The sequence below is a fragment of the Lepeophtheirus salmonis genome, chromosome 8 (genome assembly GCF_016086655.4).
Source record: "Lepeophtheirus salmonis chromosome 8, UVic_Lsal_1.4, whole genome shotgun sequence".
NCBI classification, from domain to species: domain Eukaryota; kingdom Metazoa; phylum Arthropoda; class Copepoda; order Siphonostomatoida; family Caligidae; genus Lepeophtheirus; species Lepeophtheirus salmonis.
Genome location: NC_052138.2, coordinates 10,851,483 through 10,868,833, shown reverse-complemented (window position 1 = coordinate 10,868,833; position 17,351 = coordinate 10,851,483). Strand labels below are relative to the sequence as shown.

At 29.6% G+C, this 17,351-nt stretch overlaps 1 protein-coding gene across 1 annotated transcript in view; it reads right to left on the bottom strand.

The window, feature by feature from the left end:
• Positions 1-9,217: 9,217 nt before the first annotated feature.
• LOC121123214 (protein limb expression 1 homolog) overlaps positions 9,218-17,351 on the bottom strand; it is a 59,522-nt gene continuing 51,388 nt past the window's right edge. The window contains exons 2-4 of the mRNA XM_040718346.2: positions 10,117-10,280; positions 9,919-10,059; positions 9,218-9,857 (exon numbers count right to left, since the gene is read on the bottom strand). Coding sequence (XP_040574280.1) covers positions 9,447-9,857; positions 9,919-10,059; positions 10,117-10,280 — 716 coding nt within the window. The 3' untranslated portion in view covers positions 9,218-9,446. The remainder of the gene's footprint in view (positions 9,858-9,918; positions 10,060-10,116; positions 10,281-17,351) is intronic.

Here is a 17,351-nt window from a genome sequence, read left to right as displayed (position 1 = left end):
TTTGTCAACTTGCCGCATCGATGCTGCATACAATATGGATTATTTTCAATAAATGTTGATAAATAGTAACAGAAAATGATAGTGCTTATTGATATAACTGAAACAAAATTTAATGTACCCCAAAAAGATGAATTATTTGACTCCTGTAATTTCTAATAATTTCAACATTTAATAGCTTCTAGTGCTCTCCTCTACTTATAACAAATTAAAAAGAAAAATGTACAGTAACAAGATTGACTGTTTTACTAACTTCTGATAAGGTATGTCATAAATACAATCACTCAAATTTTGTATTTTAGTTTCATGAAGTTTTCAAAGAAAAAATTTCATAAACATGGGCTACAAAATTCCGGGCCTCACACATAGATGGTGCTATTTTTTTTTTAATTCACCTCATTTTTAGTTAGTAACAACGTTTAAAATACAGCTGTCAAAATTTGCATAACAATATATTCCTTAGTTTGTGAGTTATTTTGCTAAGTTATCTTCCAATTGCTTTTGATTTCCAAGATGATAATATATATATATATTTTTAAAGAAATGCCTCATCCTCTCCTGTACATATGAATATAGAGGATACATTCTTGAATATGTACCTTTAACTTCATGAACTTATATTAGTAATTAAGAACCTAAGAGTAGATTTCTCAACATGCAGCATATTTCTGTGTCGATCGCGAACGATTCATTCTTTTGTAGCTTAAGTTTCTCATATATAGAATATATCTCTCAACTTCATTCAATTGTTTTGATCCACTTTGAATTTTTTCTTAAGTAATTATGAAATATTAATATATTCAAGTGAAGAAGTATATATTTGTGTATCGCTCGGTAGTAAAATCGCTTGATATTTTGAGGGTACTCTAAATCGCGCACACGAAAGATTCCTAAGTCACCAACTGAACTGTTTCAACAAAAGAACGGATCCATCAAAAGAACTTAATTTTAAAATAATTGAATCATAAAAAAAAACTGATTTACTTTAAGAACTGATTCAACAAAATCACTGAATCCTTTACAGATTATTCGTATTTCGAAGAGGTGAAGTGCTGAGCCCTCAGATAGTTAAAACACCACCCTGGCTGCATTAAGTACCTCTTCTTATATGCCATAATACACCCCAACCATAAATTTTGCATGTGAACTGCTAGGCCCCAAGGCCTGCATCACTTTACTAACACATACCTTTTGGTGTCAGATGTGGATGTTTTATATTCATTTCCCCGTATCAGTGTTCTGAAAGCTGATTGATTGAATTAGCTCTTTTTAAGCTCAAAAATAATTTCCAACAATTACTGAATTCAATAGTTGAGAGGAATTGCATTTTTTTCTGTTGATTTTTGGAGGAAAGGTTGCAAAACTCAAAAAAGGTAACGACATGTCATTAATATATTATTTTAGGATCGTCGGAAGTGTAGTGGAGTAACACTTAAAGGCTAGAATGGCCACTCCGTAGTGCGCAAAACCTCCATATAAAATCCCTCATTTTGTTCCAAAGTTAAGGTTGACTATTTATTTTTACGTTCCGTGTTAAGTAGACCTCTCAAAATTTAATGGGATTTTATTTTGACCATATATTTAATCTTCGTATCAAGTTGGATCAAAATCGATTTCTAACCTTTGCCTTTATCCTGGTGACTAACAAACAAAAAAAGGCAAAAAAAAACTACGTTCTACATCGTTAGCAGAGGTAACCAAATATATTAGTATACTGAAGATTTGGGAAGGATCACTCAATCGCTCAAAAATGGCTAACTTTGCCCTTTTTTGTGTGAAAATGGTTAATTTTGGCCTTTTTTATGTGAAAATGGCTCATTTTTCTATACTGATATAAATTAAATACGTAAAGTTGGGGTTCTAGTTAGATTACACAATAGCTTTGGATGATTATTTGATGATATTTTTTTAAGGAAAATGTAACTGCGAGAAACCTTCTTTCATTACGTTTTTTTGTTCTTCTTGTAAAATATGTATGTATATTACAACATCAGGGTTATGATTACACAATCGAATATATGAGGGAGCTGACAAACAGCTAATTAGAAGAACCATAAATTTGGTACAAAATTGACAGTTGAATAATCCCCGTAGAATCTTGCAACAAATGAGAAATACTTTTGAGTAAAATTGCAAAATACAGATGCAAAAGGTTGTACTTAATACCAGTAGTGGTGATGATAATATGCCTCCATTTAACAGATCTCCTGAAAATCTTGCAAGCTTCAAATTTCCTTCAATGACTTATGTGGATGTTTTTATTATGTTTAAGAATTATCAAAAATGATCGAGGTTAAAAATTAACTTGAGATAATCTTTCTAAAAACATGATTTGTCGATAAATTATAATCAATATAAAGTAACACCAATTACTTTTAACTTATTCTTATAAAACTGAATTTTTCTTGACATACAAATGGCTTTATTTTGATATTTTGTGTGCTCATTTTCCAAAATTTTAACGAACTTTTTTGCAAAAAAATACGTCAAAAATTATATGTAATTATATCAGTAATAATTTTTTTAACTGCGCTAGAGAGATCTGGCAAAAAAAAAAAAAAAAAAAGAAGTTAAGTGCGTTGAGTATCTGATTGCCTCTCGCCATTGCACAGTCAACGCACTTGATAGGCATTATATACATAACACTCCTTGACTTATATTTGAAAGATTTATACTTATAACGTCACAAAATGGGGCCTGTTTTTTTAATTTTTTCCCTTAAAAACAGTGTCCATGACCAGAGCTGTATAAAATCAGGGGTGTCCGCAGGAATATATTTTTGGGGGCTTGTTTTGGAATTCTTTTGAAAAAATTCAATAATTGAAATATTTTGAAAATAAACTTTAAAAATTAATTTTTTTTTTGAAAAAAACTTTAAAAATTAATTTTTTTTGGAAAAAAATTCAAAAATCTATAGCGATTCTTAAAAAATTAAATATTTTAGAAAAAAAATTCAAAAACCCTCAGCTATTCAGCAATAGTTATATTTTTGCAAATAAAATTTAAATCTTATATTTTTGCAAAAAAGTTTCCAAATTTAAATTTTTGAACAAAGTTTCCAAATTTTAAATTTTTTGAAAAAGTTTTGAAAATAAAATTTTCTTGTAAAAAGCAAAAAAATCTTTTTGTAGGCAACTTCCCCTACATCTCACCCCCTGCAGACACCCCTGAAAATATGTCCTGGAAAGCCGGAGCTACATTTTCTAATTGGCAATTTGAACATTTCAGTTATTTATTTTCCAAAACTGCTCTCATTATTTTTGAAATTCTTAAGAAGGGAACATCTAAGAATAAAGTAATAATAAGTGCATGGGATCATGATAGATGGAGAGTAACAATGAGGTTTTGCCCGGGAGTTAGAATTGGACGTCCTTATTGGACTCAGAGTAGAATTCAGGATCGACATCAGAGTAATTCCAACCTATATGTCTTTCATACTGGCTATACATGTTTTATGCATCACTGACTAAGTTATACCTTATCACTAGGTATCTTAGAAGGAGATACGAGGCATTTGTCCTCCTCCCCCAATAATTAAAATTTTATTAAATACAATTTTTGCACGTCTTTTTTCCTCTTCAATATGGAAACAAATGACCTATGGGTATATTAATAAGCAAAAACGGAAAATAAAACATGGTAACCCTGACAATTTGAAGAATTATTGGGAGAAAAAAAGCTTGGCTCTCATGACGTTTCATTGGAGTACTTACAAACAGTTAGAAAATGACGAAAATAAGTACAAATACCAATCTGATTCAATTCTCTCCGAGCCAAACAGGAACTTACTTCTATAATTCCCATACCAATCATTGATGTTATTCTCCGTCCTTTTGGAGTACACCTACATGTTGTGACTCCCCTGAAGAATTATACAAAAATGATAACAGCTTTGGATAATATAAATAAAGTTGTATAAATTGCAATCAACAGTAGTATCGATCTCATTATAAGTCATAGTTCATACAACTCTTACTAAAGGTAACCAACCACCGATTTAGGGCCTTTTAATTTACTGATAAAATCTTGTGGTATATCTAATTAGCTTAATCAGAGTTGCACTTCTGAGTCTCCTGAGTATTTATTATAGCATCAGCTCTTTCTTTCTGCAATCTAAAAGAATGCTCCATTAAAGAAATTAGGGCATTTCATTATGTGACTATGAGGTACAATTTGAAAATTGAATGAAGTAATACAATTTGACTGAATTGAGTTTCTTCTGCAATTTTTTTTTTGCTAATTGTCGTGCAAAAGTCTTTATAAAGTAATATTCATTCAACATTGGAGCCATCTAGTGAGTAAAAAATAATTAATGAAAACACGTCACCGGGTGCAGTGTATATAGTGCTCCCTGATTCATACACCAGTACAGTATAAAGAAGAAAGTATAGGAGTATAATATACAGGGAGCACTTTATAAAGGAAATGAAATCTTGAGGCGTTGAGTTCAACTTATATTTATAAAAAAAAACAAAAAAAAACGGGAAGTACTTCATATAAAATTTTAAAAAAGAATGTAACTTTCTATCAGGGGTCGGGTAACTTATTTTAGCATTAACCAAAAAGAAAAAGCTTAGAAACGAGTTAAAGTACATATAAATTTTTTTATTTTTTTTCTTAATTGACAATCTATTTTATTTTTGAGGAGAAAATGTATTAAGTAATTCACTACGTATGTCTGTGCTCATGAAAACAGAAAATTTATTGGGGTGTGATCTTTTATATTATCAAAGCAAAATTTGTAAGTTCGTCAACCCCTCATAACTCCGGACAATCCCCAGTACTACCGCTATAATACGATAAGGATCACATCAAGATTTTATACATTTAAAAACAAATGGAATATGACGTTCACTAAAAGTATTGCATGATGATCATTTCTTGGTGAATCCCAAACTCTGTTACTACTCCACCTCTTTTTCCCCCTCATTTCATATTATTGGAAGGATGTTTGAGAGAGTTATGAACATTTTAAAACTTCAAATCATGTTAATTAATTATAATAACTAATAATAAACAAACGCTAATGAACATATTATTTATCCTTAAAAAATGCAACATCACAAACGTATGTATGTTCTTTATAAATCTAATTAGTATCCTGAGTGAACGTTCCCACATCCGACTTTTAATTGGAAGTAATTTAATTATCATACATAGATTAATTATTTAGTATAAATATTGATATTTTGTATCATTGTCTTTGTATGATTTGTGAATGATATTCAAATATTAAAATTATTTTAAACAAAAAACCACTGAGTTGCAATAATGGTTCAAGAACCAAAGTACAGACATTTTAATACGTATGTGAGAAATTAAGATAAAAGATATATGTGGTTCGTCAACACAAAATCAAACAAGAAGAATTTATCTTATAATTGAGTGCGGATTACATTTGCATTCTTCGACAAATTATTCTCCATTCCTATCGACAAATTATTCTTATAAACCATTTGGGTGCGTCCCAAATTTTATTTAATGTTGCTAAAATGGATTGTCACAATAAAAGAATGTGAATTTGATATATTTGATTTAAAAAGCCATATTGGTGTCAATACAAGTTTTTTAAACTATAGATAAAATTCTAGAATATCTTAAATTATTCCCAAAATAGGAGTACAAAGCATCTAATTGATAAATAAACAAGTAATAAGTTATTTTATAGTTATGCTCCGTTTCCAAAAGGACAGGAATACCATTTCAAGTTGATCTCTTGTCCTTATATAATATATATATATTGGCCATTTTATTATTTATATGAAGAAATTTGGGCTATCATATACAAATTTATAGTGGAAAGCAGATTGGGGTTCAAAGTTCCAACGTAATCTCTACAAACAAAGGAGCTGGCGGTTTCTCTGAGGGAACTGATGTTGGAGTTTTCTTAGAGTGGTCAGCTACATGAGAGGTAAACTTGTCAACCAAAGATATTGGAGAGCTACAGATACAGCATAGAAAACAAGATTATACCTTATCTTGGGATATAACTTCAAACGTTTTGTCTAACAATCTTCACAATTAATCTTTAACTCAAAAAATTTCTGATGTTCTCTCATAAGAGGCAGAAAGGGAAAAAGTAAAATAAATTAATATAAAGGATCGAAAATTCGAGCGACTTAATCGAGAGAAGAGCTAAAATGGTGAGTGCGCTCCCGCTTTTGCTCGTTATTCAAAACGATGAGCGTGCTCCCGCTCTCGCTTAAGAATTTAGAGCAATACTCACTAATGCTTTGTAGATATATAATTCCAACCTTATAACGTGTGATGTCAATAGCACAACGAAGTCAGTGGCAAAAGTGGGTGGGGAGCAGAATTGTCTCTTGGCCCTATAGTTTCTGTACCACTAGAATAAATACATATAACATAATATAATGGAGTACCTCATTATTATTCATCTAAAGGTTTTGTGATTAATTAACGAAAACTGTTCCGAACTTTTCTATTTCTATGAAAAAATTAATATATTGATTAATTTTCCATATACATTGTATTATCTACATCATATGTACCCATCTTTAGTGCTGGATAATGGATTGTTTTTTTGTAGACTATATTATATTAAAATTGTTACTTTTTTTAAAAGTCTCATAAGTTAAATTTAGAATAAGTGTATTTTTTATATTTAGAAATAGAATGGTCAAATGAAATTAATATCATTAAAAGATTACAAAAAATTAATGGAAATATTGCAAAAATTAAATAATCTGCAGTATGGTAAATACAGCTTACGTAGTAGCAGTTCAATAAATTCAAATTAATTTCGAAAATGTCATCCATTATGAGTAATTTTGAGTAGAATAATTATAATAGACTTTTAAGTATTCTCACTTTTAAGAAATGTTTTCTCGCATGACAGCAAGATATTATATTATATCAATTAGTAGATGTGTATGTATATTACAATAGCCAATATAAATTGGAGTCAATGTAGACCCATTAATAAAGATTGAAATGTAGCTATATATAGAATTTTTATCCGAACATATTTGACAAAGTTATTTAACACTCTATGAAATTCAAGCCCATATTTATAGAGCAGCAGAATGGAGAATTGACTTAAGCTGCTTAACTTAATAATCATGACTTGCAAAAATTCCATATTTAATAGTTTTAATTTAGAACATATTAAATAAGAGTTATCTACAAGTTTGTTTTTGTATTAGAATGACCAATTTATGCAAATTACATTATTACTAAAGATTTTTTAGAAACAAAAATGACTTCAGATCCTATTTACACAAAAACACACTTATAAATGTATTTACATTATTTTTTAAAGACTTTCAAGCATATTTTTGTTATGATTGTTGTAAAGATTTCAAATTTGTTCAATTGCTATTCTTTTTGAAGAGTTTTACTTGAAACCATACAGATTTCTTCCACTCTTACTATATTACAAAAAGAGATGACTTCTTAAGCCGAATCACATTTTAAAATTTTAGCATTCGAATGAGATCACACAAAATAATATTTTTCTCGTACAAAGGGGACGTATTGAGTTGTGAACCCTGAACGCAACGGCGTACCTTATATAACTTTGTTGTTGAGTCACTATTAAAATTATATTTGAGTTCATTACATTTTACAGAATTTAATTAATCTCTCATCATCAGAAAAAATATCAAATAAAGTATCGAGTCTTAACTTTGGAGTCCAAATCAAGTAGTGAGTTGTTCATAGAAAGGTCATGTCGAGATGAAGTCCCTATCTTTGTCTGTTAGTATGAGCTGTTTACATATACAATTATCAATCAATCCCATGTCAATTCATCAGGAATAGAGAATCAAGGTGAAGTCACATCTTACAAAAAATACATCTTTCAACTGAATTTTTTTTTTTTTTAAATGAGAAGCAAACGTTTTGGACTAAAAAAACTTGTTTTAACCAAATGTTCAGACTTTGGGTTCTACATACATTTATTATAACATTTTTTTTAAGACCATCACAAAAAAGTTAGATTGACTTTGTATTGAAAATTTTAGACCTTAAAGTAAGGGGTTGGAAGGAATTACATTCAAATTATTCAAAGTATTGAAAGTTTGCTATATATTGTCTCATTTTTTGAGAATAGGTATAACATAATTAGATAAAATTATACTACATAATAAAAACATACAGTTGTTACTTTTTCTTTAAAGTCAAATTCATCAGTTTAGATAATTAATTCAATAATTTTTTTAATATTTACTTTAGAAACCCCTTTAACTTATATCTATTTTGAGTTTGAATTGTATACATTTAGCCTGCCCCTCTATTTTTACTCAAAAATATTTTTTGGGAATTTTAAATATTACATCAAAACGGAAGAGTTGATTAAGATTCACATGATGTGTTGTATGAAATTACAACTAAGATAAAACATTACTTTTCTCTAGTTATACAAAGTTCATACTTGTTTACCTATAGAAATTTCTCAAAATAAGTGATGTTTTTCACAGCAAAAGCTTACGTGATTTGAGCTGATGATCCTCTAGATAGTAATATAAGGACAGGAGCGACCGCAAGGGGTGGACAGGAGGGACTGTAGCCGCCCCTCCCAAAGGAATTTTTGCTTTTTACGCGAAAATAGGGATATAAATTTTAAAAAAATTTAATTTTTTAAATTTTTTTCCAAGAAATTTAATTTTTGTAAATAGCTATGGATATCTGATTTTTTATTTTAGAAAAAATTTAATATTTGACATTTTTTTCCAAAAGATTTAATATTTGAAATTTTATTTTTCTATTTTTTTTCAATAAATAGAATTTTTTTGTGAGCAGCTCTGGATTTTTGAAATTTCTTGTGCATAGCTATGGATAGCTGGAATAGCAAATATATGATTGTGGCGAGTGCACTAACATACAAAACTAAAAAAATTGAGAATATCAGAAAATATACTAAATTAACAAAAAATTAAATATGGAGTTCACTTCCTACAATATACTTACATAAACTTATAATTTATCACAAAGGTACTTCAATGTAATATATTTGAGTTCATTACATTTAGTATGATAACAGACTATTCTGTGCATGAAAGATACTTGATGTTTTGCTGAACTAATTCAATTTGCAAACTGAGGCACTATACTAAAATATTAGTGAAAATGTTGCATTGCAAGAGGGCTTTTTGAAACTTGGGACTTTTTCAAAGAGCGATAATAGAGATGGGACTGATTTTAATTAGCATATTAAGGACTGATACACCACTAGTTTTCAATAATATAACCTCACAAATCATGGCACTAAATTTATATTAAACACAACAATTAATTTTAAAAAATGTGTTACAATTTCAGATGTATAAATTCCAATAAATTAATATAAATTTCACAAGAAAAAAATAATGAAATACGACATCATATATTGAATTAGAGATTTCTTTTTTTACATGATAACAATATCTTATAAATATAATTGCAACAATACACCATTTGTGAGAAGATCATAATGATATATTCATCAATCACAAACTAACACCGTTCATTTGACTAGCCGCCAACATAAGGATGTCCTTTTTCTCTTTTGGAAATCGAAGCTCCTTTCCAGCCAACCTTGAAGTATCTAATTCCCGTTCACAGACTCGAAGCTCTTCCTGTAAAGTTCCTGGACTTTCTTGCTCACGACTAATCCAATCCAACGCCATTTGAGATCGCATGTCATCGTTTAATGGTCTGCTTGAATAATGTTCCACGACTTCTTGTCTGGAGCATTGACGCTCACGCATGGCTTTGAGAGAGCCATTCCAATGCAGAAGTTGAAAGACGGTCATAAGTTCTTGGAATTCTAGCATGGTTTTACCAACATTTGTTTCCAACATGAATCGAAAAGCTCCAATCCCTGTGCTTGGATTGTCTGCAGATCCGTCAGGATCACCCTAAGAGATCAAACGTTAATTTTCTGAGTATCAACACTAATGCATTCTATCATCATCTTACCTGAAAGGACTGTCGTGCTTCTGCAACTGCCTTTTCAATGAATTCATGTGATATTTTCCTAGAGGGGTGTTCATTGAAAACAGAGTTCATGAGGGCAATTTTAGCAGCCGAGCGCCGGGCTTCTGCCTTTGTGGGACAATTCTGCAAAATTAGAGAAAATTAAGGATCCGTAAAGGAATATAAAATTAAAAAATATACTTGAAAACTTCCAAAACATGATCCACCAGGTAACGTGACGTAGCAAATATACGGAGGTTTAGAACTAGGCACAGATTCATAAATGACTAAAGCTCCATTTTTCAAATTGGCCCCACGGGATTGCTTCATTTGCCAAAAGTCCTGAAGAGCTTCCACAATATTGACTGAAAATATTAAAAGATGAAATGAATAATAAATATGCTACTGAAACAATTAACAAAAAAGTTAAATAAAATTTGCATGAAATATTATGCTAAGAATAGGATTATTTTATGAAAACAAAAAAGAAAATAGCTTGTACACAATATATTAAATATAAAATAATTCTGTGAATTAAGAAGTGAAAACAAAAAGATGTGAATAACCTGTTATAATGCAAAGATTATAATTGCTTAATACTCGAAAATATCTTTTGATTAATAATTCTATGTATTTAGAAATAGGTATAAATTCCTTCCGTCCCATACAAAGTTTTCCAATATAATGTAAATATCTAAAAGATTAGCAGAAAGACCAATTTTTAACACTTCTACCGCATTTTTATTTGCAAAAATATAAAATATTTTTGCAAATGATTAATGAAAAACGGAAGGGATTTAAATTATCTCACATCATGTCAAGGCAATATCCCAATAATTTAATTACATCCATTGTATCCCGCAACTTATAATCAAAAAAAAAAAGAAAAAAAAAAAAAGAGGCTTGAAATCAGTTGTTTGTTGGACATTTTTAGGTATATTCTTCCAAAGTAGTTCTATATCTATTAGGAATAGTTAAGAGCTTTAAAAGAGTGAATTCAAATTCCTCCAATTAACGTTTAGAACACTGAAAACAAGCAGAAAAGTGGATAGCTGACGACAAAATACTTTGTAAACTGTTGTTTAAGTAAGGTAAGACCCAAATTTTTCCCTTTATTAGCGTTCGGGACGTTGATCAATTAAAAAATAGACAATTCCCAACTATTTTAGAAAAAATATTCCAACAGCTAAGAAGAATTGGCCGACTCCTAACTGATTTTGACTATTTTTTTTCTTTCTCATTAATGAGGAAAAGTTGCAATATAACACATAGATTGAAAAGTCCCGAGTAATAAAGAAAATACGTTTTTTTTTGTTCAAAATTGATTAAATTATATTATTATTATAATTTATTTACTTTATGGAACGAAGTCCACATAACATTTTTCAAGCCATTGCTTAGCTTTAAGAGTATTTTTTCCCATCAAGAAGCTCTGTAAAATTAAACTACTAAATTGTTTTTGATCCATTGTTATGAAAATAACAATGGATCAAAAACTAAACTACAGGTTGTCATGAAATTTTGACAACCTTCTTTTGGAGGTTGGTATTAACTGAAAATGAAGTGAACTTTTAGAAAAATAGCGCCATCTATGTATGACACCTAGGACTTTATATCCCATGTGTTAGATATTCTAAAAATAACTTATGAAATGTATTTCACAATAAACTCGACGTGGTATTTGATTTGATATTGAAGGAATATCGTTTATTGAGAAGATTTTATCATCAAATCAGTTAACCGACTTGATTTTATGATTTAAAGAAAAAAAATTGCAATATACGCAGATATGCACTAGTATAAGCATTTGAATACCTTGTCTTCATAATATGAAATAAATGAATGAAATTTTTCAACACAAGCAGTAGCCTCTTATTTTTTTATTCCTGTTATAATTTTTAATTAAAACTCAGTTTGCCAAAAAATATAAATACATTTTTACAATTAATTTATGCACTTCTTAGTGAAAAGTAATTCAAATATTACCTACATTATACACTATAACTTTAAATGTAATTTCAAAGTGTATCAAACTCAAATCGAAATCTGAAGTAAGCTATCTCGATTTCTGGTTAATATTTTCCCTGATGCCGAAGACATTAAATGGGACCATCAAGAAACTTACTTTGGCAAAGTTTGAGGTCGCTCAGATCATTCCTGGCGTACCACAGACAGTTTAACCCTTGAACACTTTATTATTATTTTTTTGGCTTGAGAATAATTTTATCGAGTAAACAATATTTCATAGAAGTATTATAAAAAGAAAAAAATGATTTTTGGTTTATTTTTTTCCAATTAATAATTACCTACTTAGCTTAATTGCCGATGAAATATCATAAAAGCAACTACTCACACTTACCAACATAGTTGCTACAAATGTAAAGAAAGTTGAAATTTGACATATTTTTAATGAATATTATATAAAAAGGCGTTTATGGTATGTTGCATCTGTGCAACAAAAGCAATTAAAAGTTAAATTTGAAAATATAGATTATTTAGTTCATAAGTGGCCATTTTTAGGCATCTTGAACCGTTCAAAATATAAATGCTACGATTCAAAAATGGGACTTTATATATTAGGTTTATGAATGATAAATCTTGTGGGTCTTTTGTTTAAGAACATATAATCTAAGACAAGGGTCTATAGAGGCGTCCCCAGAGGGTGGGTTGTAGCCTCCTCCCCCCAAAAAAAAAAAAAAGGAAATTTTGTTTCTTACTAGAAAATCTAATATATTAAATTTTTCAATTTTTTTCCTGCAAATTTATTTCCTGTGAATAACTATATATTTTAGAAATTTTTTCCGAAAAATTTAATGTTTGGTGAATAGCTGTGGGTTTTTAATTTTTTTCCCAAAAAATTTAATATTTGAAAAGTTATTTCATTGTACCCAGCAGAAAATGTATTTGTGAAAACGGGACAACCTAATATATATTGTACCTACACTGGAATGCATATATACTTGTTTAACAGACCAATTTGTCTTAGTAAAATATTATTCTATAATTGTTTCTATATATTACGATTGTTAACGTATATGTGTAGAGCATTTGTCACGATGAGTGGTCAAAGTGTACAGTAAATAAAATAACATTCTCATTACGATGTTTAATACATTTACAGATTATTTGCAAAAAGGTATTCGTAAAGCATTGAAAATATTAGATTAATAATAATTTTTTTAAAAGGACTCATTTTAAATTCATCATATTGTTAATGGAAAAAACTGGTTAACATAAATGATTTTTGGGTAATTTATATCCCCTCATAACTAGGGAAATGATTTTTGAAGTGCACAAGGAGAAAGTGGGAGCAAGGCTTTTGTGATTACTAAATTAAAACACTTGTAAACATCAGCTGCCTTTTATATGAGTATGGTGGCAAAAAAGGTATCATTGCTATAAAAGGAGAACCTTTTTTATTTGAAATAGGATATAGTGCAGGGAAAATCATTTAGTCGTATCAAATCAATATGTATATATTATTAATTTATTATACTATTTTTTTTTTAAATACACCAAAGATATGCAATAACTATTCCTTCAGTGATCAACATTAACACCACATAAATATATACAAGATACATCGTTCCCTTTACCGTCTCACACAACCTTTCTTCCGGAAAGAGAAACTAAAAAAGAACCCAAATCAGTTGGTAGTAAGCCAATTATTTCCAACTATAAAACTATTATTGGATAACTCTTGAAAATAGTTCATAGCTTATTAAGAGCTCCTTATAATTCAACAAATCAACGTTCAGAACACTAATAAGTGAAAAAAAAGCAGATAGATAAACAGCTGACAACAAAATATACTGTTTATTTTTTGTTAGCTAGGTAAGGCTCTGAAGACTGAATAATATTACAAAAAGAACACATTTCACACAGTTTTTTCTCTTCTAATCTCAAAAAACTTGTTTTTCTCTTCAAAAATCACATCATTCATAATTGATTAATCAACTATGTGTATCGATTATCACGATCCCTTTGGAAACTATAAAACCCCGTTTCTTATAAGATTAAATAAGAACAATATAAATCGATGAATGGACTTCCTCAATTCAGATATTTTTAATGCAGCATATATTTATGTGAGTTGTCAAGACAGTCCCATTACCAGCCCTCTAAATTATAAGGGGCCGTGACTAGGATCTTTCTTTGGAGTGTTGACTAGCTTGAAATGACATTTTTATATATGTTTTCTTGTAACTTTTGAATGACTTTTAATTTTATACTCGATGCAAAAATTTATAATTAATTTTGTTGGACGTCTTTTTTATGAAATATATTTCTTATTATTATTATTACAGGTCTGATAGGCAATTGGTTTGGCACAAGAATCTAAGATGAGATCACAGTTCTCTAGTTTTAGTGGAATATAATTTGAATTATGATCTGCGATGTCACGTGACAATAACACTATTATGTATTTTAAGGGTTCAATGTATGATAGGACTAATGTATTTTAAGGGTTCAATGTAATTATCATTATCTTCTAATTATCCAATGTAATTTCATGTTCAACATCAATTGAAGTTGCATTAATTATGCATCCCTTGAAGCAATTCCAACTTGTATATGTAGCACCTATTATGAAGAATACATTAAGGTTTGTTTTATGAACAAAATTATCGTGATAAAAGAACGTTAGGAACGTTCATGGAATGATCCATAATACAAATGGGATTGATATATGGGAAAATGAGAAAATGCATGTACAGTTAAACCTCGATCAAGCAATAGAAAAAATCTGCTACACCCAATTTTGTAGGCTTGGCAGTACAGGAGGTTTCTTTTGTTTACCGCAGGGCTTCAAAGGGTATTTTAAGCTATATCTATCTTGTTTTCATTATATTTTGTAGTGTAGCATTATCATTTTGCAACCCTGTGTTCCAAATTATTACCATGGTACATGTAGAGAAAAGAAACCTATGTGATTCGGTGCATTGGTTATATTGGCATTATAACAAATTATGAATTTAGAAGGTACTGTTTCTGTGTCTGCTGTGTGTGAAATTTATCCCTTGCTGTAACGGACTATCGGCTTTAATGGACACACTCTCCCCATATCAGTCCGTTAGATCGAGGTGTAACCCTATATATATTACGTAAGTGTATGTATTTGTGAGTAGAAGTGTATTACCCCTTAGAAAGTCTATTAATTAAGGATGATAACAATGCGTCTGTCTTGTCTTTTTGAGTTATGAAGAATATGGATTCATGAAGTAAAGTATCAATATTCATGTTCCTTTTAGAGGCGACAGACTTATCAATGTAGAAAAAAATCATCAACTTTATTTCTGATAGGTTTAAATATTTAAAGTGCGTATCTTCTGTCTCATATCATTGTTAGGAATGTGATTTTTTTTATACATATTACTGTTTATTCTCCTAGCATTCTACAAATGTCCCATCGCGGATCTTTTTTGGAGCATGGGTGTGTGAATGTCACCTCTTCCCTTTAAGCTTCTTTTGTTGATACCTGTTAGAATATAAACACAACGCTTTTTGTGCTTTTACAAATAATTTTTTTACATAGTTCATTTCCATTATGTCAGTGTCTATTATCCTTTCAAAGACATTGCAAAATCATCCCTGAATGTACACTCTCACAACCTTTCTATCAAAAAGGAAAGAAAACAGACCTGGAACGTTTATAGTACGGTAATTAGTTCGACAATAACGCCATTTTTCTCAATATTGGACTCTTCTTCATTTATCACGATAAAGAATGAAGAAAATGCCCAAAGTAATTAGCCAATGAGATTAAATTAGTATAAACTCCACAGCTGACAATTGCAAACAATTCATATTTCCTTTTTCCGAAGAACAATAAAACAAGTTTTGAAATATAAGCAACTTCCATAATTGTACATACACTAAATTAATCGTACTAAATTAATACCTGGTGATTTTTTCATTTTTTTGGCGTTTCTTTAAATGACTTATCAATAAGAGCTTATGGACGGATAATTACATTATACAAAAAGATGCAAAATTTAATTAGTTATATGTGTTATATTAAAATTGTGGATAATCAGTCGTTTAAAACAATAGTGATTGACAATTCCACAAAGATCTTAATAATGTTGGGTTGTCCGAAATAAGTCCGCTTACAAATATCTGATTAAGACAAAATACAATAATTTAACATTCTGACATGTGATTGGATGTTAAGGTACTAATTTTAGCACCCTTGAACCTTTATCCAGGGAATTATTGACGTTTATAGAATTTTGCAATTTTCAAATTATAAACATGAATTAAAAAATCGTTTTTATATATTATAAATTGAAGCAATTAACTAATTGATTAGTTTATTTTGATGACCTATTCGGTCAAACCATTTTTTTGGGAATATTTATTTTCGATAGCAAACGCACGTTGTGCATTATTTCAACATGCGATGCGATTGACTGTATTTCTAATAAAATTTTAGATTATCCCTTTTTAAAATGGAACCAATCCCACTCCGAAACTACATCTACAGTCTGATAGTCACGCATTATAAAATAAAGTTATGTTGCTACACCCTGTACAATTTCTGCCCTCAGGTGATAAAAATAAAAAGGATCAGAAATGATTATTTGTTACTCAATGCACAAATTGCCCGACACTACATACAAAAAAAGACAAGCACTTTGAAAAGTCACGACTTTTTTTAAAAAATATTTTGTTCTTTTCAGTCTTTGGACAATAGAATATGGACGTTGAACAAAAATACGAGGATTTTTTTGACAGTAGAATTTAATCCGCTTACTTTATTTTTCTTCTTGCTGACTATAATTTCCTTTTTAAGGAATATAGAGTTTTACCTGTTTTTATATTGCTTGACTAAAGCCGGGCTATGGAGTCGGCAAATAAAATGCCCAACTCCGACACCAACACACGATTTTTAATAGTATATTTTATAGCCTTATAGTACAATTGAGTCCTTTGAGCCTAGAGACTATAAATCTAAATCTAATTTAAAGCTATATACTATAAATAATTGTGTCAAGAATAAAGAAAATATTTGGAATGTTAGATATTTAACAAGATGAACAACAAATGAAACTGATCAAAATCTTTGCTACGACATTCACAAGTTTTTGAACATAATTTATGTACACGTAACCGAGGAACATCAACACAAACAACATTTCACTGCAATGTTATTCTTTACTCTGATGACACCGACAATTCACAAGACTAAGAAATAAACTAGTATGGCTAGTGGCTATTCTCTACCCAATATAATAATTTAGAATTTAAATATATTCGAGAATTGTCATTGTATAGACAAAAGAAACCGTTCGAAATGTTTGAATCAAACTAATAAATGAGCTAACTTTCAAGTTTAATAAATTAATAGAACTTAATACCTGCATTTTATAATCATGCAAAGAAGCATCTGCATGATTATAATATTTAGGGCAGAGGGGGCTTAGGTTTTGCAT